At 43.4% G+C, this 25586-nt stretch overlaps 2 protein-coding genes across 6 annotated transcripts; one reads left to right on the top strand and one right to left on the bottom strand.

Moving 5' to 3' along the window:
• Positions 1–202: 202 nt before the first annotated feature.
• On the bottom strand, positions 203–9577 carry TIPRL (TOR signaling pathway regulator). The gene is made up of 7 exons (XM_010206396.2): positions 9073–9577; positions 6128–6307; positions 5240–5339; positions 3157–3288; positions 2681–2776; positions 1843–1905; positions 203–491 (listed from the first exon to the last, which is right to left on the bottom strand). Exons 1-7 carry the CDS (start codon positions 9171–9173, stop codon positions 342–344), a joined length of 822 nt encoding a protein of 273 aa, XP_010204698.2. The 5' UTR covers positions 9174–9577; the 3' UTR covers positions 203–341.
• A 1287-nt stretch (positions 9578–10864) lies between these two features.
• On the top strand, positions 10865–25253 carry GPR161 (G protein-coupled receptor 161). 5 transcript variants are annotated; one of them, XM_062004674.1, is made up of 9 exons: positions 10865–10957; positions 11525–11608; positions 12321–12350; positions 12444–12556; positions 12654–13065; positions 13588–14312; positions 15816–15920; positions 19069–19188; positions 22559–25253. In XM_062004674.1, exons 5-9 carry the CDS (start codon positions 12698–12700, stop codon positions 22804–22806), a joined length of 1566 nt encoding a protein of 521 aa, XP_061860658.1. In that variant the 5' UTR covers positions 10865–10957; positions 11525–11608; positions 12321–12350; positions 12444–12556; positions 12654–12697; the 3' UTR covers positions 22807–25253. The 5 variants fall into 5 exon arrangements, with proteins under 5 accessions (XP_061860658.1, XP_061860644.1, XP_061860637.1 ...); XM_062004660.1 differs by lacking the exon at positions 12444–12556 and having other exon boundaries at positions 12557–13065; XM_062004653.1 differs by having other exon boundaries at positions 12444–13065.
• Positions 25254–25586: the final 333 nt, after the last annotated feature.

Here is a 25586-nt window from a genome sequence, read left to right as displayed (position 1 = left end):
GTAATAACAAAGTCTTCATAGAAGTGTTTGTGGTAGAGGGACAATACTCCTGCCTAAACCAGTAAACTAAAGAATCCAGAGTCGTCTTTGTGACATCTTTCTCCAATGCTGTTGAAAACTATGACTCACCACCAGTCTATCATTAACTCCAGATATAGGTTAAAAAAAACCCCAATCAAACAAAAAACACCATTAACAAAACTTGTTTGAAATGTTTTCTCTCAGGGCTACAGAAAAATTAGCCAAATTCTTTATTCCACTAGTAGTGAAACCACCCCACAGGTCAATGGTTACATGATCACATTATCTTCAGTCTACTTTGAGTCCATGTAAAGTCACATTTATTTAGACTTAACACACATGGTTTCCAGTGATGCTTCTGGTTTTGGCTCCAGCTTCTCTGGGAATTCTAATTTTTCGCAGATTGTCTCCTTTATGGGTAGATACTGAGAGATCTCGTTAGGTTCCGTGAACAGGGAAGGTGGAACATGCTAAGAAGCAAAAAAACCCCAAAACAAAACCCAAAAAACACATGAAACAAGTAAATGAAAGGAGGGGATAGAAAAGTTATTCCAAACCCCACCTTTTACAATCAATCTACCATTTACCTGATTTAAATACCTGATGTCAGATCCGATTATTTTTACCTTACAACTTCAACTATAACACAGTCTTGTGTGGATCAGTAGACTATGGAAAGGTATTTAAGTGTTTTTAAGCAGCTCAAGAAAGTCAGAGATGTTTCTGGTCAGCCTAAATGTTTTAAAATATATATATTTATCATTTGAACATAACAGTCTTTCTGAAGTTATAGTTCTAGACGAGAGTAGGAAATGGCCACAAGGGATCCCACACTTAATGTCTTCTAGCCATTGCAATGTAGTCACTGGAGTTGCTCAGATTTAGCTATTGATAGTTGATATACCTCAACATGTACCTGTAGTTTTATGAAGTCCACCACAGACATTTACATGAAATACTAAAACTCATCGGATTTTAATTTCATATTTGAAGAAATTATATGGTTTTATTAATTGGTATCTGTCTCTGGAGATTCCTGGAGACAATTTCACCACATACAAGAGATTTGATGAAAAAAATATCCAAACAACCTTACTGAGCAAACCACCTTCAAACTTTCTAACAAAGTTCTCTAAGAAGTGTACCCAGAGCTACTGAAATGCAACCTGTATTTTGGTTACCCTTAACATGTAAGGAACCAGTCTGCTGTGTCAATTATTTCAAACCCAAGTGAAGCAGGAATCTTTTTTTTCTTTACCTATGCAAGCTCATCTAAGAACCTGAAAACCATATGCATTTCCTCTCTATAACAACAAGCTGTAAAAATTATTTAATAGCGTAGATGATATTTTTTAAAACATGAAGTGAAGAAAAACCAAGATCACCAATTTATATTTCAAAAGACAGAGGACTATCAAAATGTTCATGTCTCCATTTAGCCCTGTTTATAGGGATCACATTAAGAAATTACATGGTGCCCCTTTCATAAAAAAAAAGAGCGTTTTGCAAAATTACTCCCTCAGAAGGTAACACATTCGTTAGTTTTTCATGGGCGAAGGAAGAACAAAGTAGAAGTAACAGGAATACCAAAGATCAGGTCTTGGGTCAAGAATAAAAATCAACAGCTGCAATTCCAAATATGTTACATGACCTGAGCATTTAGAAATGCAAATCTTCCCTGAAATCACCAAAATAAATGCTGCATAAGCAGAATGGTTTTTCCTCTGTTAACAATTCCAAACAAACAATGATCTATACAGTGTTTTTCTGTGCTGAACATAATACAATTTTTAAAAGCAGACAGAAAAAAAGATGGAATACCTTTAAACTTGATATTTTGCTTTCTCTGGATGTATATTCTCGCAACATGTAGGCCTTGTCAGCCTAATGGGAAAAAAAGCGCCAAAATTGATTACAAAACTTATCATCTAGTATCACTGCAAAAAGGGCATTTTGAATACATGGAATTTAATTATGCATTTGAATTTCATTGACTTCAGGTTTTCACCTCGGTGGCACAGAAATCTACTTTCAAATTCATGAAGACAGAAAGATGTTTCGCAACATTCTCTTCCCCAAAAATCACCTTTCTGCAAGTATGCGCGAGAACAAAATTTCTGTAACTGAATATGCTTTTTAATCTTTACCCAGCTAGAACTCCTGCATCAGTAAGAGCACAGCTAGACAGAATAAACAAGCCACTACTGTTATGTTCTGTATTATTTATGATATACTAGAACTCAATATAGTATAGCCAGTTATTTGCAAAGTTGGAATTTGCAGCCCTAGACAAAAAAACCCCATTTATTTGAAGACAAGGGTAAGAGCAATATCACAGCATATATGGTTGCCTATTTTTCCTCTTGTACTTCCTCCCTAATGTGTGACTATCAAATATATTTAAATGATTACTTCACATAAGGGGTAGCCTACTCTGCTTACGCAACACCTAGAACCATGGTATCCAGCACTTGGACACTGCTTCAGCACCACCACAACAATAAAGTGCATTTGAAAATTCATTTCTGGTAACCTCTATGCTCTGGTAACCTCTATAAAACATCAGTATTAAATTACAGGAATATCAGTGGGTCTTCTCTGAAAGTCACGTGGAAAGGGAGCATCTGTAAAGTATTCATGATAGTGAATAAGGGTTTACCTCATGATGAAGTCTTGTATCGTTCATCCTGATAAGTACCCCATCAACTCTCAAGAAAAACCTCAACAGCACAAAAAAGCTGGAAGGCATAACTCTCTGCAAAAATAAAGATGTTCCCTTCAGCATATTTCAAAGCTTTGCTTTATGCACACACTTATCTACAACAGATAGTCACAATGGAAGGCGGTACGAGGAGCTTTCAGAAATCAAAATCTGAGCTGGCAACACACTTCAGCTATCATTGGACAGCAGGGCGGATAGTGTCTCTAAAGATTCTTAGGCAGGGTGCAAAAACAGAGAAAAGATTGTTCCCTGAAGCGACTGACAGGAAAATTTCAAGACAACATTTACGATAAGGAACTTTGTGTTTTAAACTTTAAAACCCGGAAGGAACAACATGCAAAAAGTGACTGCATTTTGCATATATTAGTCAACCGAGTCACCAAGCGTCTTGTTATGCTCCTCTTAGTACTCACTATTTTTACACTCAAACTTGATACTCCGTGATCATGAAGTTCATCTTCAAACAGAAGCACTTCTTCAAAAAACATAATTTGTTCCCTGGCTTTCAATTTCTCTGTATTTATGTGTTCTGTTGTAGGAACAACCTAAAGAAAAAGATTACGAGAAGTTAGCGTATTAATTTGTGGCCAAGCTACATAAAGTTTGTCCTCATCTTTGAAGTCCCACAACTGCTAGTTTTAGAAAGGAAAAAGCTTTTAGGGCACTAAGCTTAAAACATCCCAAATCTCTAAAAGTTAAAATTAAAAACAAAGTTTCCAAGAGGAAACATCAATCAAACCAAAACCCAAGAGTAGAAAATTCTGAATAAACTGTCCTCTGGGTACAGGCTCAGTAGGGTTTCGGCTGCAAACAATTATGTTGTCATGGGTTTGTGAGGAGCTGCTTTTGTTTGGTAATGGGAAAGTTCTCGGGCTTCCCCAAGTTCTTGGGCTTTCCCCTGGCTCTGCATTGGACCTACCCCTGGCCAGGCCAATCTAGCCCCTCTGCCGTCACTGTTTAAGAACAGAAATTTGTAGTGCATAGGAGGAGGTAGGAAGGTAGAGCAATATGCAGGTGACCACATGGAACCTGCAGTCAAGAAAGAAGCCATGCCAGACCAGAGACACCCTTGCAGCCCACAATGAGAGGCTGAAACCCCATGCCAGAGGGAGTGAAAGGTGGAGATCCCATGTCAGAGGATGAGAGCAGTTTGGACCCTGACCTGAAGGAGAAGAGTACAGTTGCAGTGTGCCATCAGAGCAGTCTGTGCAGGGCTGCCCAGCATGTGGGAGACCCCAAGATGGAGCAAGGGAGGACTATCAAGGAGCCCTTCTCCTCAGCAACAATATAAGCAGCAAGAGATGTCAGGAAAGTACTGACTGCACCTCCCATTCCCTGTCACTCAGCACCGCTTATGGCAGGGGGAGGTGGGGAGGAGGTAATGACACCAGGCTCAGGGCTCTGAGCCCAGGAACAGAGAAGGGGTGGGGGAAAGGGGATCTTAAAGAGCTGGTTGTGCCATTTGCCCTACTCTGTGATGTTTTTCTGTTGGATATTTCTGTTTGTTATGTTTTGGCTGGAGGAGGATTAAATTAAATTTCTTCCCCAAGTCGAGCAGACTTGTCTGTTTTGGCCAGGACCCTAAGTAGCAACTGAGCCCTCCCTGTCCTTAGGGAGTTCCAAGGTTTGTGGTACTTAAGGCGGATGGTGGTCTTTTATCCCTAGTGGGCCTACCCCAAAGACATATACTCAGTTTCTGTATTTCAGAACACTTGAAAATGACAGGATTCCATTCCATTTCTAGCCTGCTACAAACCCTGTACAGGATTCTAATGAAGACTTTCCATGGAAGTCAAGTACCTACATGTTTTCCATCTCACAGTCTCCATATACACTCACGCACTTCCGCTGCCTAAAGACTACAGGCCAACACAACATTGTTATTTCTATGCTGCCCTTCTAATTCCAGAGGAACTCAAAGTGATCTATAGCTAATGCAATCCTAGTGAATAAATACAGATTATCTGCTTAGTAGCAAGCAATCTAAATACAGTAAAGAGAATCTGATAACTTCAGTCTTATTTAAAAGAAAGACAAGGGAGGGCCTGTGATTTTAAATATGAGTTATTGTTGCAGAGAAACATAAAGCCATTGAAAACAACCACATCTACATGTTTGTTTAAACAGGCATGCAACAGAGAGTAAAGGTACTAGAGGATTACACAGTTGATGGTTCCATTGTGTGTGGGGAGTTCAGGGCTTCAGAGGGGCATTAAAGCAAGTGCTGAAGATTCTCATGTGCTTTACTCTCTGAGTTACGTCCCCACTAAGGGACAAATGTCCCTTTTACATATTTGCAAAGTGCTTTAAACTGCCCCCCTGCCTGCCATGATTTGCCAAGACATAAGAATGATTCTATACTTGGAAGTCAGAATCTATGAAACACAGGAGATTTTACAGGAGCCTCCAAGAAGGTAAATGACAGCTATTAAAAAAAAGTGTTTGCATTTGACTGAAACAATATGCAATCAGCATTTAACAAGGAGAAATGGTTACCTTTAATGTCATAGTATCTCCCAGCAATGTTCCTTTGTAGTCTGTTGTGTAAGTCCAGTCATATGGCTTGACAACTTCCTTTGTGTGCTCAGTCTCACTCCTTAAAAAAAAGAGCAACTCTTATAAAAAAATCACCACCTCACATATGATTACATATTACCTTTCCAACACGCATCGAGAAGAAAAAGAGTAGCATTGTCTGTGCTGCAATTACGACATGAAGACTTAATCATACAGTCCTGCTTCTGTCACAACATAATTCAGAAAACTGTTACCAGAACTCCTGTGCTAACGCTATCTCAGTCCTATGAGTAGGTTTTAGTTAAATGTCACTGAAAAATTTGTATTTCATTTTTTTTCTGTAAATAGGCAGAATAACACACAGCAATCACCAACAGGGCTATTTGCCTTATTTTTCATGACAGCTTTGATTTCTTTCTGTGCTTTGTTTCTAGGCACTCTGAAATTAGTTTGGTAAATACTAAACAGTAGAATTAGTTCTCATGCATGGCAACTGTTCTGCTCTTTTCCTAAGGCCAAGATTTTTAAGAGGTACAGCATTTTCCACTTTGAAAAGCCACACAATACAATATTGTAATGCTTGAAGCCCTTTGAGTTGGAATAAACAGAAACAGCATTAAGCTGTGTTAAACTTGGATTTTATTTTAAGGAAGGTAAGATACAACTGAAAAATACAGTTGACCCAATTTAACAGATAAGATGATCACGGCAAAGAAAAACTAAGTGACTCCTGTGATCACACACTGGTATCTCTGGTAGAACCGAATGCGATACAGTTAAAAGAGTACGGTCTGTTCTTTTAACTACTTTATGGCAGTTTCACATACAACGCAGCAGTACTTGCCCACTGGGGATAAAATACTGTACCTGCTCTCTTGCCATTCCTCTGCACAAGCCACTTTGATCATACCTTGACAATTATTGACACATTTTAAAGCATCTGTTGCATTGAACTCAATTCCAAAACCATGATCATGCTGTATTCTTAGGATATTGTCTCCAAACATCATCTCTGGCAGGGAAGGCATGTGCAATTCATCAGCAAGTCTGCACAGAACAATAAAAAAGTCCCATGAAGAGAGATCAGTCAGCTACAGTTCAGTGAAAGCAGTACTTGTTTTGGAGTAAGCGTTCTTTAAGCCATCGTTATTTAGAAGACACATCATCAATATGTTATGTAAAACTTTATTTTTTTCATCATTTGACACGAATTGCAGTCATTGATCCAAAGTGACTTTTCGACCACAAAATTATTCCTAAAACATTCCTTCTCTGCCAAGCTCATACCAAAGTCTCATAAGTGAAAAATAAAATAAATCTGTTAAGCATGAAGTAGCAGCTTTCAACCAATTGTACTTCAGGAGGATGCCCAAAAAGAAGTTTTAGGAATGAGCACTCATTGTCAGCAAGTTTAAATTCACTACACAGTGGTCCACCATACGCCAAAATTTCAAAGCCTGAAAACAACCCTGCCAGAGTATGTGAAAAATGCAGAAGAAACAAATACTGATACGTATTCTCTAGCAGTAACTTTTAAGCATGAAAGTTACAGGCAAAACTACAAACTTTTTTGAACAAAGTACTGCAAGAACCAATCAACCAAACCAATCCTATTTCACATCAATACACTTATTTATATGCTCCATGTGAACACATACATGTAATACCACTTAGTATATATACTTGGTCTTATTTACCAAAAGGCTTCATATGCTTTTCTTACCACCTACCACCACCTTATTTAACTTACCAAGATCAAAAAGATGATATCTGGAGGACAAAAACTTTAGGAAATACACTAATTATAAGGAAGGAAGGAAAAAAAAAAAGTGTCCTAATAGCAATATTCACATTGATAATAAAGCATTCCTGAACAAAAGTGGTTAGTCCTGTAACCCTGTATACAAAAAAAAAAATGTTATGCTAACCAAGCTGAAACAAAACTAGTGAATTCATAGACCTGGAGAATAAGATCCTATGTCTTTCCCAGTGAAAGCAGAACATTACAAACTTTTCCATTTCATCAGCTGCAGATCCCTTGACTTGCAAAGACCAACTCCAGCACTGAAAGGCCTTCTTGCCTTTGGTACATATGATCCTTTGATTTGTCACCTTGGCACATTTGACCCTTCCACAGAGGTTGCCAAGGGATTTTGATGATACGTTTGCCAGAAATAAAATGCTTATAGACACTAATGATGTTTTCCAAGCCTTAAAAAATTAAAAATGCCAGGAGAAAGACATAATAAAAGGAAGCTGACTAAAAGCACTGCAACTCAACAGTTCTTGACTCTTCAAATCTGAAGTGGAATTGTTTTGGCCATCTCATGCTAGGTACCAAGACCTACAGGTAAACAGCTAATTTTGGACCTCTCTTCCCTACCCTCCAAACTCCCCTGGCTTCTTTCATGCTTGGAATACGGCTCTTGCAACTTTACTTTTCAGTCCTTTTCAACACATTTTGAAAAGCTGTATGCCCCTCAAAAACATCTAAAAGATATTTTCTGAAATCTGGAGAGATCACCATTTTTTAAAAAAATAGCTACGGTTAAAGAAACTGAATAGACTGCAAGATGGATACAGTAGGCAATTTAGCTTCTACACTAGCAGTTCAAGTCTTTCTTTTCTTCATAGGTAACAAAGTAAGTTAAATTCTTCCTGATCTTAACAATAAAGACCTTGATTTTTTAGAAGGAGCACCCTACAAAATGAGTCATCACAAACAGGCTGTAAAAACAAGATACTCCTTTCCCTGCAGGACACAGCTCAGATAGATCCTTCTTACAGAAAAATGACCTCATCACAGGATTCGTGGTTTCTTACCTATAACTACAGAAACTAAAGGACTATTAGTTAGAAGCAGCTTAAGAAGATTATTTTAGGCATTGAATATAGGATAAAGGTGCAGGAAGGAGCTGGGTTTTACCTGGTTTAAGACAGATATCCATTATAAAACCCCAACAGTATTATGCTATTCAAAATGTAACATTTACATAGTTTACTATAACTAAAGAGTGTGACATTCAAAATACTGGACTTTATCAACCAAACTACCCTTAGAAAACTTAAAAGCAACACGAAGACACATCTAACAAGACTAACAGGATTTTCCTGTACTTATTCCAGAAAGCGAAACCAAGGAGTATGTGCCAAATTCAATGGCCCCCAAGGTCAGCTGTAGCACGACCCTGCCAAACTGTTCAGTTCCACATTAGCAAATCTGACATAAGTACTTGATGCTGACACAGGAGCATTTTCTCCAACAGTCTGACAGCAGTAGAAATTGCGACTACGGGGAATGAGCAAATAATACATTTTTAATGACAACCTCCATCTTAAAACAGCCATTACCACACAAGAGCTTACAAGAGTCTGCACACCACGTTCAAAAGAACCTTAATCAGCACTAACGAATAATTAAAACAGATTTCTCATTATCAGTCTTCAGTTCGCTGAGGTCCAAAGCCGTTAGCAATCACTAAAAACAAAATTCTGGAAACCATCTGTGACCCAAATCTCCAGTTTCTCAAGCTAAAGAATCAAGCCTCGCAAAAAGGAAGAGAATAAAGTCTCTCCCCGTCCCGAGCTACTGGACTAAACAGCGTCTCCCTCCGCTCCGCCCCGGCAACGTTATTTACTTCTTGCACCAAGGTGACACGGCACCTCAAACCCCTCGCCATCAGGGAACGAGGCCCCAGCCCCGAGGACGCACCTTCCCGCGGCGCGCCCCGGCCTAGCCCGGGCTGGGAAAGGATAGCGAGCATCAGCGCTGCAGCCCCGCCGTTCCCCAGCCAGACCCCAACTCGTCCCACCTCTCGGCCTGCGCTGACTTCATGATGTGTGTCCGGGCGGCGCTCAGCTTCCACGGCCCGAAGGTGAAGTCGCGCCGGCTGCTCTGGAAAACAGGGTGCATGGCGGAGGCGAGAGGGAAGGCCCCGCTGAGGAAAAGTCAGGAGGGGCCGGGAGGAGGAGCGGCGGCGGCAGCGGCAGAGCCTGGCCTGGCCTGACCCGCCTCGCCTCTCCGCTACAGCCCCGCTCTCGCCTCCCCCAGCAACGACGCCGCCGGAACCACCGCCTCAAGAGGCTTCCGCTTCCCGGGGCGCGTCCCTGAGCGCGTAGCCTGGAAGCCGTGCGGCAGCCGGAGGTGACATAGTGGGGCGGGAGACGCTAGCGCAGGGGCGGTTGCTGTGGTGTGGTGCGGCGCGGCTCCACTCCTCTCACCTCAGCTCAGTCGAGGGTAGTGGCAGCGGGTCCCTGTCAGCCTCGTGGGTGACCGCGCGGGCAGGAGCTGCGTACCTCTGCCCATCGCGAGAGACAGCTGTCTCCGGCTTTCTCCGCCCAGCGGAGAGGCAGCGAGCTCCAGGTGCTTTTCACCGTGCGTGCGCACGGCGGGGTTCCTGCCTCCAGCTGCATCCCCAGTGATACCGAGCCCAGCCCAGAGGAAGCTTAAGTGCAGCACTCGCCGGTGGCACGTTTGTGTTGCTACTGGGTGGGTAAAGAGCGATGACGGGGAGCCTCTAAAGCTCCGTGGCCGTGCAAGGCTCAGTAAGCATTACCTAGCCCCGACATACAGACTCCTTCTGCTCTATTAAACATTACACATTTAGCATGCATGTGGAATGTCCTGTGCTGGCTGGATGTCTTCCTAAATGTCGTCCAAAGAAACGCCAAAATGCGATGGCATGGTAAACTTAAAATCCTACAGCAAAGCATCACCGCAACAGTTTGAGGATGACACATAATTAACTATTCCGGCACTGATGGCAGGGTGCTTGTGTTGCTTTTCTGCGTCATCAAAAGAACAGACTAACTCCCCAAGAATTTCCCTTGGCACAGGGGCATGGCACACTACGGTGCCAGGGCAAGCTGAGACAGCAGCCACGGAAGCGTGATGTCCGTGTCAGGAAAAACTGTCTCTTGCAAACCAGAGAGCTATCAAAACAGCAAAGCTCAAGCCAGAGGAGTTGTCCTCTGTGCTCAAGGGCCTTGTTAGAAAATGGGGAAGGTGAGAATTAGGGACGTGCAAATGTGGCACTCCCTTTTAATTATCATTCATCCTTTACACTGTGCTCACCGGTACCTTTTTCGGGCGAGGGGTAAGAACTCCCAAATCTGTCTTGTTGTTACTTTTAACGGCATTTTTGGGTCTAGGAAGCGTATTAATTCAGGATCTGCCCCCCTCTGCGACTGGCTTGCGCTTTGTCCTGGGACAAGTCACTTCATCTGCGTAAAACGAGTTCCTCCCTTTTCACTGTATTCCTGCCTTTTCAGCCCAAGAGGACTGTTTGGAGCCCTGCGGTGCCGGAGCGTGGCGGTTGCGCTGCCGGGTAGATGCGGTTCCCCCCACTTCAGCCAGGCACGGCAGGGCTGTTCCCGCGGAGCGGCCCAGCCGAGGAAGCTCTCCATCCGCCCCGGAGAGGTGTCCCAGAGCCTCTGCGCACACCTCTCACATCGCAAGCTGACGCTCACTCAGGGAGGGGGAAACCCGCCCGGCGAGGGGGCGGCCTCAGAGAAAATGGCGGGCCGCGAAGCCGGGGAGGGGGCGCGGCGGGATGAGGCGACGGGGCGGGGGCAGGGGCAGGGGCATGGCCGTGGCGGGGGAGGGTCGGGCCGCGGCTCTGGGCCTCTCTGTCGGCGGCAGTGGCTGCGTGTGTCGGGGACGCGGCAACCCGAACTCTCCCGCGGTGGCGGCGGGCGGTGAGTGTGGTGCCAGCACCGGCGGGGCGGGGACTCGCTTGCCGTCGGGGGGAGGGGGGTCGGTGGATGCCCGGGGTGGGAGACCCTGCGCCCGCGCTTTGTTCGCTGCTGGAGGGAGCGAGGGGGCAAAATGGCGACCCCCTCTCTCCCCACTGTATTTCCCCTCGACACCGCTGGTTTTGTGTGTGCACGAACTGGGCGGCGGTGGGGTGGGTGGGCTGGGATGCTCCCTCCTCCCCTAGATGCCCTGCCCCGGGTGGGCCACCGCTCCCGGAGGCCGTCTCCTTCTCCCGAGCTGCAGCAGCGCCGTGAGGGGCCGGGGAGCAGGCGGTGGTCCGGGAGTCGGTAGCGTAAGGACGGGCTGCCGTCCCGCAGGGATAGCCACCTTTCCAGAACCCGCACCAGTCGAAAAGCATTGGGAAAGCTCACAGAGGTGGTGCATGCATGTTTAGAGAAAAACTTGTGGAGAAGCACTTTTGCAAACAGTCGTCAATCAGCTTGGCTAGAGAAGAGCTAAGTTATGTTTTACGAAGCACAGCCCAGTAATGTCTTTAATTATGCTCTTAGGAAAGGACAGATAAAAATGGAAAAAACATGTCTCTTGATGTTTCTGCCAAAGACCACAGGAGCCACACCGATGGAAGCATTTTTGTGAGTACTCCTGGCCCTTTGGGAGCTATAGGTGGGCACAGCCACAGAGTTAGCTGAGATAACTTTCCCTGGGTCCGTAATTTCCTAGAAACATGAACTTTATGTCAGTTGTTGAACTCTTTACTTTTCTGCTTTGCATATTTGCTTTTTTTTTTTTTTGGTAGTGTTTTTAGTTTCGGTGTGCTGGCCTGCAGATGGGTGAAGGATTGGGTGAAGTAGGTAGGAGTGCCTGTTAGAGACAGCGAGAATAAGGCTGCTAAGGAATGCCAAGGTTTCATAAAACAAGGTTGTGAGTTAGTGGGATGGATGCTAACACTGAGAAGCCAAGGGTTTAAGGTTCTCAAACATTTACATAGGGTGGACTGCAGCCTAATGTAAGGAAGAGTCTTTTGAACCTCAGGTACGGAAAGCCCGTTCCCCATGTCCTTTGGTGTTGGTAGTAAAATAAAAGTGCTACTGTAGCTAAAGGGATTACTAACATGAATAAGTGTTATTTGGAGAGTAAGTGCAATAGTCCTTGAGTCTTTGAATGTTACTTAGCAACTGTTAAGATTGCTGTAGGGTGTGACAAGCCAGGCATCAATAGACCACCAGCAGATGCTACATAGGCAGAATACTATGTAACATTCAGGATTCAGCAGTTTGAGGGGTTTTTTGTTTATTAAAAGTGAGAGAAGTAAAGACTGATGATAGCATTCTTGTTTTTTCACAGCCTTGATGGACTGAGTGAGAGGCACAGCTGGTAAGTATGGCTTAGAAACAAGTAGGATCCTTAGAAAATTTTGAAGTTAAATGTGCTAATTTTCTTTCCCCCTCCCTTCTCTTTGTCTTCCAGACAGTTCCTTCCCTGTTCTAGACTTGGCACTGTCACTGACCTCTTTGATGTACCCGTAGACAATTTTCTGCCCCTTCACTTTCCCATCTAAAATGGTTTCCTCCATCCTACAGGTAAATTTTAATTAAAACAGGCAAAAGGGCCTCCAGTCTTTGGAGAGAGTTGGAAGAAACCTTGCCTGAATGTTTCTGAGCATTGTTCTGCTTCTAGCTGCTCAGCATGTTTTGGCCACTCCAGCTCTGCACGCTCTGACCATGAGCAGCAATTCCTCCCTCAGCAATGTGAAAGGCCTGAGGAACCTTACCACGCAAGAAGACGAGGCAGTCAGAGTCACCGAGTCCATTGCTATAATCGTCATTGCTATTTTCATCTGTTTGGGCAACCTTGTGATTGTTGTCACCCTCTATCGGAAGTCTTACCTTCTCACATTGAGCAACAAGTTTGTATTCAGCCTGACCCTGTCCAACTTTCTGCTCTCTGTACTGGTGCTACCTTTTGTTGTCACCAGCTCCATCAGGCGAGAATGGATCTTCGGAGTTGTTTGGTGCAATTTCTCAGCCCTGCTCTACATGCTGATCAGCTCAGCCAGCATGCTTACTCTTGGACTCATAGCTATAGACCGGTAAGCAGCTCTTTATTAATGAGTCTTGTAACAAATTGCCTGGTCACTCCATGGAGTGACTTGGTGACTGTTCATAGAGCTGAGAAGCACTGCAGCAGATAATGCTGTATACTACCCTAGTGTCATTTTTCCTTCAGCCCCTTGAGAAATGTTGATGCAAAACAGAAGTAATGTCATAATACAAAATATGAACACCTGTGTAGAGCTTTCTAAAGCTGTTGATGGTATAATAACATACTACTTGAGAAACAAGGAATAATGACTTAAAATTCCAGATTATGCCCTAGACATGCATTTGCACGTAGGGACAGATTTAATAGCTGCATGTATGCCTTCAGTCAAACTTTACCAAGGCTGCAAGGATATGTATTTTTACATGTAATTGCTTTTATTAACAGAGTCCCTGAGCCCACTTTGAGGTTTGGAGAAGAGAGAACTAGATGTCAACATTATTAAAATACTTTTTTTTTTAATTGTACATCTTTTGTGCTCCTGTTGACTCTTTCTTTTCTTGTCCACCAGGTATTACGCTGTCCTGTACCCAATGGTTTACCCGATGAAGATAACGGGCAACAGGGCAGTGGTAGCTCTCGTGTATGTGTGGCTCCATTCCCTCGTTGGCTGCCTCCCTCCTCTTTTCGGCTGGTCATCTCTGGAGTTTGACCAGTTCAAGTGGATGTGCGTGGCAGCCTGGCACAAAGAAGCTGGCTACACTGCCTTTTGGCAGATCTGGTGCGCGTTGCTGCCTTTTGTGGTCATGATGATCTGCTACGGATTCATATTCCGTGTGGCAAGGATTAAGGCCCGCAAAATTCACTGCGGTAGCGTCGTTATTGTGGAGGAGGACTCCCAGAGGAACGGGAGGAAGAACTCCAGCACCTCCACATCCTCTTCTGGCAGCCGAAGGAACGCTTTCCAAGGGGTTGTCTACTCAGCCAACCAGTGCAAAGCTTTCATAACCATCTTGGTTGTCATCGGTGCTTTTGTCATTACGTGGGGGCCTTACATGGTGGTAATTACATCAGAGGCACTTTGGGGAAAAAACAGCATTTCCCCTGCTTTGGAGACATTAGCAACATGGTTGTCCTTTTCCAGTGCCATTTGCCATCCACTAATTTATGGACTGTGGAACAAGACAGTGCGCAAGGAGCTACTTGGAATGTGCTTCGGAGATCGGTATTACCGTGAGTCCTTTGTTCAGCGGCACAGGACGTCCAGGTTATTCAGCATTTCCAATAGGATCACAGGTAAGACACATGGCCACAAAAGATACTCTTCCTTAATACCAATAAGAGCAAAGCTAAAGGTCTGCGTGTGCTTGGCACATTGCAGGGCTCTGTAAACAAAGTGGGATGTTTCTACAGCCTTTCGTTCAGGTTATCAAACTTGAAATGAGACTATTTTTTGTGGGAATTAACCTCTTTCCCCTAGTATAGTAAAATTTTTTTCTGCCAGAGAAGACACAGTGATGAGGTTAATAAAAATAATTTCTTTTCAAGCATTTTCTTTCATCTGCCTACTATTTTGTGTTACCCAGGTTTGAGCACTACCAATACTACCTTTTTCAGGACTTTGGTTCTTTGGTTCCTGGCTTTATGCTACAACTTTTTGAAATTCACTGAAGTTAACACCAGTGTGTTTACTGTTTCTGTAAATTCATATTTTAGGCTTAATGGTTGTGAAGAAAAGATCATAAAGTAAAATGATGTAAAACTATTTGATACCTCCTCAAGTTGCAGGCTGACAGCTTCAATTACTCAGAGTTGTCTGGGTTGTTTCGTTGTGGTTTCTTTTAAGTAGCAATGCAATGAAATTTGGATCTTTGATCATTTCCCTAGTCCTATTCAGAAGCTTCCAAAAACAGGCCATCTTCGCATGGTCCCTTTGGACATTTGATGCAGAGTCAAGAACTGAAGTTACTTAATTGGAAGGAATATCTAAAATGCAGAAGGAAGAGGAGAGAAGCAAAGCATCCATTATCTTTTATGCAACCTGGGATCACTGGGAGAGACTCTTGTCTAAATGAAAGAGTTCTACAGCTGCAGCCACATCACAAGTTGCATCAGCTTTGGCAAATTGGTATCCAGGAGATGCTATGGATGAAAACATTGGGAACTGAGGTGGAAGGGAGAAGGCAAGAAATTTTTTTCTGTTCCAAGTGTTGAGAAGCTGCCAACTTGAAATTTATAAGGTGTATTAGCTGGAGTTTGGTAGGGATGCTGAAAAAAAACCCCAAGCAAAGCCACAACATAAATCTTGAAGTGGGATCCAAAGGCAGCACCTTTGTAAGAAACCTAGCATCTCCTCCCTTCTTGTTTTGGTGACTTGAAAGAAAGCAGGCATCTCTGTGCCACCAGCCTTGCTTATGAGCTTCCTGCCACACAATGGCTTGTCACAGCTACTGGTGGCTACCAGGTTATTCTCTATGTAAGTGTGTGGCAAATATCCCCATCTCTCTGAGTGTGTATGCTTCATGTTCAGCCTATCTGGTTGATAAAATGCATTCAATTGCAAAAAGAGGGAGAGGGAGATGGTGCAGGTAGAAAAGAGACTTGCCATATGGGAAAATCCCTCAGACACCTGAAAGCTGCTGACTGGATTTCCAAGATGGAAATTACCTCTGCACAAGCAAGGTAATTTTTACATGTAGAATAATAAATAAGACAGTAGAGTGGGTATTACTGAAAGAGGTTTTTACTATTGCAGACCCCATAGACATCTGTTGTGTAACATGAACAAATCTCTTGCAGATTTGGGACTATCTCCTCATCTCACTGCCCTCATGGCAGGTGGACGGCCATTAGGAAACAGCAGCAGCACAGGAGACACGGGTTTCAGCTGCTCACAGGATTCAGGTAACTAAAAGTCTCTTGTGCTCTTTTGTTGGGCAGAAGATTGCACTTGTAACTTGGCAGAACTCTCTAGGATAGTCTGTGTTTACGCCCATAGTTTTCTCTTGGTGAATGGATGACATGAAACATCTGTTCCAGCTGTTATAACAAAACTGCTCTAGTTGCTTTTTTCTTTCCTTGCTTCTCAATATATTTACTTGTAAAATATTGTTTACTATAAGAAATTATGACCTTTCCTTGATAATGTGTCCTGGGAACAGGACTCGCTCCTTTTGTGCCCTTTCCTTTAGTCCTTCAGGGACTTTCTCTGTATCCACAAGTGTCCTGGTTTCAGCTTAGTTGCTGGTTGGAGTTAAACCAAGTCAGTAAGGAACAAAGCAACGAAGAATGCGTTTCTCTATTTCCTGATTTGTAAAAGACCTTGTTTTGTTCATCCTGCAATGTAAACATAAACACTTAGGATGGTTTCACCCAATGATTTCATCATTACTCAAGATCTCTCAATTGAAGATGGTTTGGAAAAGGGAACAAGAGTTCTGCTGGCAATTTTCTATCCAGAACTGTAGCTAGTATTTTTTTTTCCTGGCAATTATTTCAGCTACAACTCCTTAACTGCACTAGTTATTTTAAAGAGTATTTCTGTTCTAGAAATGCCAGAGGATGATCTTGTAACATTTGCTTGGTGTTGGAAGTTTGCTTCTTTCTGTTAAGGAAATCTATGAAGCTGGGATTTAGTTTGGTAGTAGTTCTACGCTGGTAGCTTTATGATTGTTGTGGGTGTTCTCTATTCTGCAGCTAACGTGATAAAAGAGAATAGCACCCTGGTAAACCAGCCTCAGTTAATAGGATGTTGTGTTATCATCTTTTGAGAAATGACATTCAGCAGTTTAAACAAATTAATGGTTTTAGAAGTGCCACTGTTTGTTATGGAGGAGTCCATAGCTTGGGAATGGATATTCAGTAATCCACAGTGAAGTATTGGATGCCTCTACTGTGAGGAACTAAGGTGCAGAAAGAAGCCTCTTCAATGCTGCCTGCTGTGGTATGTGATCCTGTGGCCTTCAATGCAGTTGTGTCTTTATTTGTCCTGGTCAAGAGGCTTTTCACATTGTGAAAAACAGATGAAGTGTAGTAGGAGAGGAAAAAAGACCCAGGTGATACCACCTGCACACAAAATAGGAAATGAGACCTGAGTCCCAATTGCTAGAAACGCTGCCTTATTTGAAAACAATGCACTGAAGTAGCACATTTGAAAAAAACAAACTGAATTCTGCTTCATGGAAGCAAGTATCTCTTTCTTCATAGTGCCACCTTTCCATTGCACCTCACTACAAGAAAGACATGGAGGTGCTGGAGCGTGTCCAGAGATGGGCAACAAAGCTGGTGAAGGGTCTACAGATCAAGTCCTGTGAGGAGTGGCTGAGGGAGCTGGGGATGTTTAGCCTGGAGAAGAAGAGGCTGAGAGGAGATACAATCACTCTACAACTACCTGAAGGGGAGTTGTAGTGAGGTGGTGCTTGGTCTCTTCTCTCTAGTAATGAATACTAAGACACGAGGAAATGGATTTAAGTTGCCCCAGGTGAGGTTTAGATTGGACATTAGGAAGAACTTTTTTACTGGAAGGATTAGTAAGCATTGGTAGGGGCTGCCCAGGGAGGTAGTGGGGTCACCATCTCTAAAGATATTCAAAAGATGCATAAGAGAAGTACTAAGGGATATGTTTTGGTGATGGGCTTGGCAATGTGAGGTGACTTGTTGGAGTTGATCTTAAAGGTCTTTTCCAATTATAACAATGCTATGGTTTCTGAGGAGGATCCAGTACTCTTGAAGATCAATAAGAGTTCACAGTTTACCACAGATGGCCTCAAACTCAGATGATTCATAGAACAGCACAGAAAGTCATTAGCTTATTTGGGACCATGTATTAAGGGCATCAGCTCACTCTCTTTCTTGCGTGCTGGAGGGAGATGTATGACAAAACTCACAAGTTTCACTTTAAAAAGTTTATCACTCTGCAAACAACTCATTGTGATATAGCAAAGACTAGACCCTATATGGAGCAGTAAGTTGTCTTAGAAGAATGCCTCCAGTGATGTCTTTCCTGTTCTGTAAAGTGAATGTTGAAAAGGCTCCTTATTGCAAAAAGAGTAAACTTGGGGATCAAAAGCAGTCAGGTGGGTGAAAAAGGTCATGAAAAAGGACATCTGGAGGAGTTACAAAACCTCTGAGGCTCTTTATCCTAGTCCTGTTGACACAACACAGGTGTAAATGGACCGACAGTAAAGTGTCCCATATGGACGTGGAATAGGAGCAAGCTGTCTTTTCCACCAGCAGCTGCCCTGAGGACTGACTGCTCATTTATTCCTGTCCTAGCATCCCCTCAAAAGGCTTTTTCTACTTTTGCCTACATAGCAGAGAGACTAGCATTTCAAGGAGGGTCTATGCTGCAGTCTTGCTCTTTTGTCTGAAAGCATTGTTTTCAGATTAATTTCCTTGTGCTTGTAGACTCTGTTTTATACTGGTAAAGTATAAAAAAGGCAAATGTAGGGAGATGAAATAATAATAGTAAAAAAGACTCATAAACTGGAAAAAAAGTTGTCAGACAAAAATCATTCTCAACCAGCAAAGGTTTGTTTCCCCATTAAAATACACTTCAAGAAAGTCAAAATAGGTTATTAGAGTTAAGCTAAATTGAACAGAAAAAATTCTCCAGTTCAGATTTCCACCTGAGTCTGATTACAGGCATGACATTTGGCAGCCATGGTTGTCTGCCTCTCAGGTAGCCACTGTCAGCCTTTTGCCTTCTTCAGGAAATGGGGGAAGTTGCCCTCAATATTACCCTCTGTTTACTGAAGGTTAAGTTTCACCTTTGTCTGCTGTTCAGTTGACATTCTAAGCTCTGCAGCTGGGCATTTTCAAGCTGCTTGAGGTTTTAGATGTCTAATTAGAAAAGATTTCCAAATCCTTTCAATGAAAACTCTGACCTCATTCTTTTTCTGTGCAGTATTTAATTTGAGCTGAAATTTACCTAACAAAAGCTGAGTTTAGACATCTTTTGAAGGAACTGCTGTAGACTGAAAAGTTTTTGCCACCACTTAAATATTGTATCCCAGTGTTACTGTTTTGCTTGAAAACTCTTGCTTTGTTTTAGGAACAGATACAATGCTTCTCGAAGATTATAGCTCAGATGGCCCTCTTGCCCCACACTGCATCTGTCCTCCTAGAAGGAGAAGCTCAGTGACATTTGAAGATGAAGTAGAGCAAATTAAAGGTGAGTTTAGGGGTAAATATGGAAATTCTTAGAACCAACTATATTGCCTGCTCAAAAAGCCTCCGAGGACCTTCAGAATAGCTTTAAAACATACCTGACTACTGTTCTCCCTGACAGACCTGACTATTCATACAGCTACCACAGAATTACAGAATCTTAAGGGTTGGAAGGGACCTCAAAAGATCATCTAGTCCAGCCCCTCTGCCAGAGCAGGACCACCTAGACTAGGTCACACAGGAACTCATCCAGGTGGGTTTTGAATGTCTCCAGAGAAGGAGATTCAACAGTCCATCTGGGCAGCCTGTTCCAGTGCTCCCTCACCCTCACAGTGAAGAAATTCTTCCTTTGGAACCTACAGTTTATACCCATTGCCCCTTATCCTATCATTGGCCATCACTGAGAAGAGCCTGGCTCCATCTTCCTGACACCCACCCTTTACATATTTGTAAACATTAATGAGGTCACCCCTCAGTCTCCTCCAAGCTAGAGAGCCCAAGCTCCCTCAGCCTTTCATCAGAAGGGAGATGCTCCACTCCCTTAATCATCTTTGTGGCCCTGTGCTGAACTCTTTCCAGCAGCTCCCTGTCCTTCTTGAACTGAGGGGCCCAGAACTGCACACAATATTCCAGATATGGTCTCTTGAGGGCAGAGTAGAGTGGGAGGAAAACCTCTCTTGACGTTCTAACCACAGCCCTTCTAATACACCCCAAGATGCCACTGGCCTTCTTGGCCACAAGGGCACATTGCTGGCTCATGCTCATCCTGCTGTCCACCAAGACCCCAGGTCCCTTTCCCCTACACTGCTCTCTAAGAGTTCATTCCCCAACCTGTACTGATACATGAGGTTGTTCTTTCCCAGATGCAAGACTCTACACTTGCCCTTGTTGAACTTCATTAGATTTCTCCCTGCCCAACTCTCCAGCCTGTCCAGGTACAACAGAAAAGTAAGATCAAATCTTTCAGTTTTCTGGTAGCAACAGACAAGGACAAGAGTTAGAAGCTGAGACTCCCAGCGTGCGTATTACAAACATTACACAGCAGTATCCTCTCTGCAACCCCACTCATCTTGTTGTTTTGTGTTTCTCAGCGAATACATTTTCTTGCCCTCGTACTTTGACTCTATTACCATAGTGTTTCTCATTTGCTGCCTCCTCTAAACTTTGTCATTCATAGATTTAAAATGGTCCAAATATAATTTTTCTGTTTTACTTAACTTTTACTTCACCTAATTTACTATGTTTCTTAGCAGATATGGATGAAAATAAGTGAACCACATGCACTTTTTTCAATCAGCTTATTGACTCAGTGCTAGCAAAGTGTTGCTGTGGTCATCTGTAAAATATGGCAAAGTTAGTTTAGTTTAAGCTGATAGCTATGACCATATGGACTAGAAGACTTGATAGCAACTGAATTTACTAAAGAATAACTGATTATGGACAATACAAAATTGAACACACTGCCTTTGAGAATTAAGTAATAGTAAACCTCACCGATTTTATGATTCTGAACTAATGAAAAGACTCTTGCTGTGGAATTTTCTCTTCAAATGTCTTCGCAAAATTCACTTTTGCCACCTTCTCAACATGAGTTTATTATTTCCTTGGACAATTACATTACATTTCCTGTTATCTTTCTGGGTGATTATGTAGGGGCAGGTATCTATTTTCTTGTGCAGTTGTCCTGGTTTAGGCCCATCAGGGAACAAAGACCACGATTAACCGAAGAGGCTGAGAATTGCTCAAGGGCAGGGAGGGCTTAATTGCCGCTTAAGGTTCAGGACAAAACAGACCAGGCTACTCCGTTTGGGGAAGAAAACAGAAAATAATTTAATGCAACAGCAACTAAAACATACCCCCCCAAAAAAAAACCCAAAACATAACCAAAACGAAACAACACAGAGTAATACATCAATGGAGAGTCCAACCAGCCTTTTTAAGAACACCTTCCCGCCACACCTCCCTTCTTCCCAGGCTCAGAGCCCTGATCCCGGTGTTTTTACCTTGCCCCCCCCCGAACGGTTCGGGGGGGCAGGCAGTGGAGGTCTCAGTCAGTCTGCTCCCAATAGCTTCTGCGGTCTGTCCCTCCTCAGGACGGGTGAACTCCACACCAGTCCTCCCTGTGAGTCCATGGGGTAACTCACACGCATGGCAGCCCTGCACGGGCTGCTCCGACATGCACCCATTCCAAAGGCTGCAGCTCCTCTCTGCCTCTCGTGTGGGGCTGCTCTGCGGCCTGCAGGCTCTCCAGCACGGCCTGGGCCATGGCCGTCTCCCCACACAGTCCCTCGCCCGTCCGGGCTCACTCACATGGAGCTGCTGGTGGCTCTCAGTCCTGCCACGGATCTCCACAGGTTTCAGGGGCACAGCTGCATTCTCGCCACAGCTTGCAGAAGGGTCTCCAGTCTACTGCTCCTCCTTCCTTCCTCCTCTGGCTGAAGGGTCCGCGTGGTCGCCTCCATCTTGTATCACCCATACACCTCCTGCCTTGCATTTCAAATTCCCGTCCCCTAAATAGTGATGGCAGAGGCGCCAGATTGGCCCAGCCGGGCCGGAGGTGGGTGTGAACCCAGGAGCCGGGGGGAGAGTCCGCAAACTCTTTACCAGGTCTTCACTGCAACCCGCTCCCTCTGTTACTAAGCCAAAAGCTGCTCCTTGCTAAACCAGAACAGCAGTTCAGTGGAAAAGGGAGGTGTTTAGTGCAAAAGTTCCTCACAGGTTTAGCAATTCTGCTTCATTGGTTTCATGGTTTTCCGGATCTCTTCACTGAAGAACCACATTTAGGAGGAACACCTGTGGTGCCTAACATGTTGGTGGGTAGAGAGCTGTATAGATATTGCAAAAGCAACTACATCAGCACTGAAGGAGAGGTGTATCCATGGTAATAAAATGTTGGGAAAAAGTCTACAACTGTCTGCAGCTGCAGTCTTTGACTGCTGCTGGCATGGAGAGCTCTATAACTTCCCCAGAAGTGGGTCCAGTGTTCCAGTGTGACTGGAACAAATTAAATCCTAAGGATAGCAGACTGCTGATAATAATCACTACTTGGAAGAAACCCATAGAAGTCACAAGCTGTTAATCCATCAACAATGTCTCGTGTTTGGGCTTAAAACATAGTATAAAATAGTTCTTAAACCGCACTGATCATGTCTATAAACTGCGAGACTTTAGTCTAAATGCACCGAAAATGCCTGTAAGGGTCTAAGTCGTGGTCTAGGAAGCCTGGGTATTGTTAGTAAATACACTCTGTCGGGTGGTTATTTTGCAAAGGGCATGATCATACCTTTACAAAATATTAGTCTTCAAGCATTTGCACAGCCATGCTGATGAACTGTGAGTTTTCTGATATGTTGCTCTTTTCTTGTTTTTTTCAGAAGCTGCAAAGAATTCTATTCTTCACGTAAAAGCTGAAGTGCATAAATCTCTGGACAGTTATGCATCCAGCTTAGCAAGAGCTATTGAAGCTGATGTGAAAATCAGCTTGTTTGGGGAAGATGCTTTACCAGGAGCTCTGTTCCCTGTGCGAACTCTGCCAGGAAGCAGTATGAACACACGACGTGGTATCAGACCCCATGCTGGCCAAAGACTTCAGTTGCAGAGCATCGATGAAGGGAATATTTGACAGGAGCACTGGAGGAAGAAAACAGAATGAAACCACTAATCGAGACCTACTACAGTTGTTAGCATTTTAACAGAACCAGGATACCTTGTTGGGATGTTTTCAGTGTTTTTTCAACACTTGAAAACCATCTGAATTCTGGTACTTACATCAGCATTTTACAGCAGTATTTGTTTACTATTTAGGGGTGCTATTGACACTTTTGTGCCATGTCTTAAATCTATCACACAGTGCATAGGAACGAAGGGCTTTGTTTCATCTGCCTGATTATTAGCCTATTGAATCTTGAGGCCATTATTGGCCAAAGCCAATACAGGAATGCAAAAGGAAAAGTGTGTGTGGTGTTTAAATCATCATTGCATTAATCCTTTACTGACTGCCAGGATAATAGATTTATGGTTGGTAGCCTGAGTGCTCTGATCCTAGCTCGTGCATTGGATACTACATATAGCCTTCTCGTCACAGACTGCCAAATGATGTAGCGTGGATCTTAGTAAGAGACAAAACCTGAACTTTTCTATGATTATGGTCCTACTTATGCTTGCTAGCAGATATGTCTGGTCAGCCATCAGAATGCTAGATCTGAAACTGGTTTGTGCATTGCTTCTGCATTGCAACACACCAGCGTCTTTAGATGTAAGGGATGGGAGCAAACCTAAGCTGGAATTACCACAGAAATGGTATTTGAGGAAATCATTGATGCAGAGCTCTTAGTTTCTCTCAGAGCTTCAGTTTACTTCCTCAGTTTTGCTTTTACTGAAAAGGCACTCTACAGCTGTGGTAAGCTTGACAGAATATAAGGTATTACAACTTCAAATTCAGGATTCATCTTTTCTAGAGAGAAAAGTTTAATGAGTTTTTTGGGATTTTTTTTTAATTGTGAGGGCATGTAGTATTTAAGCTATAGTTACCTTGGTACATATATTTCTTGGAGTATTAATTCATTAGTCTCTAAAATAAGAACATTTGGCACTTATATTGCACTTTGCATGTCCTTAAGCACTGTACAGACGTTACCTTGTTAGGCCTTTGTGAGAGTTGATAAGCCCTGCTTGCCAAAGAAGGGGAACTCAACAGTCGAGCTGCTGGCAGTGAAACAAGCTGTAAAGGTGGAAAGGCTTGTTATAAAAAGGAGTGGGATGAATCATACAAGCATGTCTGGTTTGAAGAACTAAATTTTTGTGCCTCCTTGGGTTGGCCCCCTCCTTATTTTGTGGGGGTTACAGCCCTGTCTTATTTCAAAGAGAGCCAAACATAAGTGAGTAAGATAATTTCTTGGAGGTGAGTGTCATTAGCAAATGGATTTAAGGACCAAGGATCTGCATCTGTTTACTCTGTGACTGCTTCCCTGTGCCTCCACCTTTTCCCAGAAATGGCTGGTATCAGTTTTGCTGCAGATTGTTTGGAAATAAGCGGCAAGATATTTCCATATGGGCAAAAGCTGAGTATACACACTTTTTAAATTACAGCTGTGTGCAACTTATTTTGAGGCACAGAAGCAAACTGTTTTTGAGGCAGAGCCTCAGTCCAGTACTGTATTTAGACATCTTATTTGTGTTCCCAACTGAGAAATATATTTCAGCACAAGCTTATGTCCATCTCTGGACAAAGCAGTATGACTTTATGAACTAGCCTGAATCTTGCTACATTCCCATGTAAGATATAACTGCATGCTTAAAATTCAGTACATGGTTTGCTTATTAAGAACAGACTGTTAAAGCAGGAACACTTAAGCACCAGTAAGATGGCTCTTTGCATAACTCTGGAATGAAACGACTAATAATAGTGAGGTCCTTGCTCCTTTATTTTTCTTTCCTTCTAGTATGGTAGATAAATTGGCATCTGTGGGCACTCATTTAAAAAAAATAGAAAATGTAAAGCCCAGTATTTGCCAGGAAATGCCCTGTGCTGAGGTTATTATTGCTGTCATTAACATTACAATCATAGTTGCTGCACGTACTCATCCCTCTGTAAGGTTTAGGCTTGTCTCAGATGGCTTTCAGTATTTTATCTGCATCCCTTTTATTTCATATTCCTGCTTCAAAAGCAGTTGTTGAATGTGAAATGGACACACGAGAGTATGTGTGCTTTGCGACTATGTCCATGCTAGCCATTTCAGGGGGAAAAATTCCAAGGCCTACATGAAAGCACGAAATAATACTGTGCAAAAGCACCATTTCTCACACAGGCACTCGGCCAGATTCAGCCGTGGGGCAGAGTTATAGCGTCAGTTTACAGGGTCACTGAATTTGGCCATCCTTGTTACTTCACCAACCTGTTATTAAGTGTAAATGTTAATATCTTTGTACACTTGTTGTAACCTTTCCATAATTCCATTACTAGCCGAGTGGCGATCTCTCTTGAATCGTTACTAACAAAAGTGGTAATAAGAAATGCACACATTTTGTAAAAACTGTATTCCCTATCTTAAATACAAAAGGGAAAAGACACCCGTGTCCTGCTTCTGTGGTGGCTGTTTGCACTACCGTTATTTCAACCTAAAGGTGGCTTTAACTATTACTTCAACTTAAATGTGGGTTTAAACATAAGAACGTGACGCCTGAAGCGGGCAGCGGCGCCGTCACGCTTTCGCCGCCGGTACGGGGAGCCCGCAGCCCAGCGCTCGGCGGCGGGCCCTGAAGGCCGCAGGGTGGCGCAGCGGGCCGCCCCCTTGCCGGCGGTTAGGCCGCGCCCGGGGCCATCCTCCCGGGCCGTGCGCCCGCCAATGGCAGCGCGCCTTCCTCTTCCCGCCCTTTCCCCTCGCCGTTCGAAACCAGAACCTG

This window comes from Colius striatus, chromosome 1, assembly GCF_028858725.1.
Source record: "Colius striatus isolate bColStr4 chromosome 1, bColStr4.1.hap1, whole genome shotgun sequence".
NCBI lineage: Eukaryota > Metazoa > Chordata > Aves > Coliiformes > Coliidae > Colius > Colius striatus.
Note: the sequence above shows the minus strand (reverse complement) of the source record. Positions and strands in the feature narration are given on the sequence as shown.

Bases quoted from the DNA above. Each gene is read 5' to 3' on its own strand.
- TIPRL (XM_010206396.2), bottom strand. From the start codon at position 9,173: ATGCACCCTGTTTTCCAGAGCAGCCGGCGCGACTTCACCTTCGGGCCG. The intron at 6,308-9,072 runs GTGGGACGAGTT...TGTTCTGTGCAG, and splicing joins AAGTCAGCGCAGGCCGAGAG to ACTTGCTGATGAATTGCACA. The intron at 2,777-3,156 runs GTGAGTACTAAG...TTATTTTTGCAG, and splicing joins CAAGTTTGAGTGTAAAAATA to AGAGTTATGCCTTCCAGCTT.
- GPR161 (XM_062004660.1), top strand. From the start codon at position 12,626: ATGTTTCTGAGCATTGTTCTGCTTCTAGCTGCTCAGCATGTTTTGGCC. The intron at 13,066-13,587 runs GTAAGCAGCTCT...CTTGTCCACCAG, and splicing joins GGACTCATAGCTATAGACCG to GTATTACGCTGTCCTGTACC. The intron at 19,189-22,558 runs GTGAGTTTAGGG...TGTTTTTTTCAG, and splicing joins TGAAGTAGAGCAAATTAAAG to AAGCTGCAAAGAATTCTATT.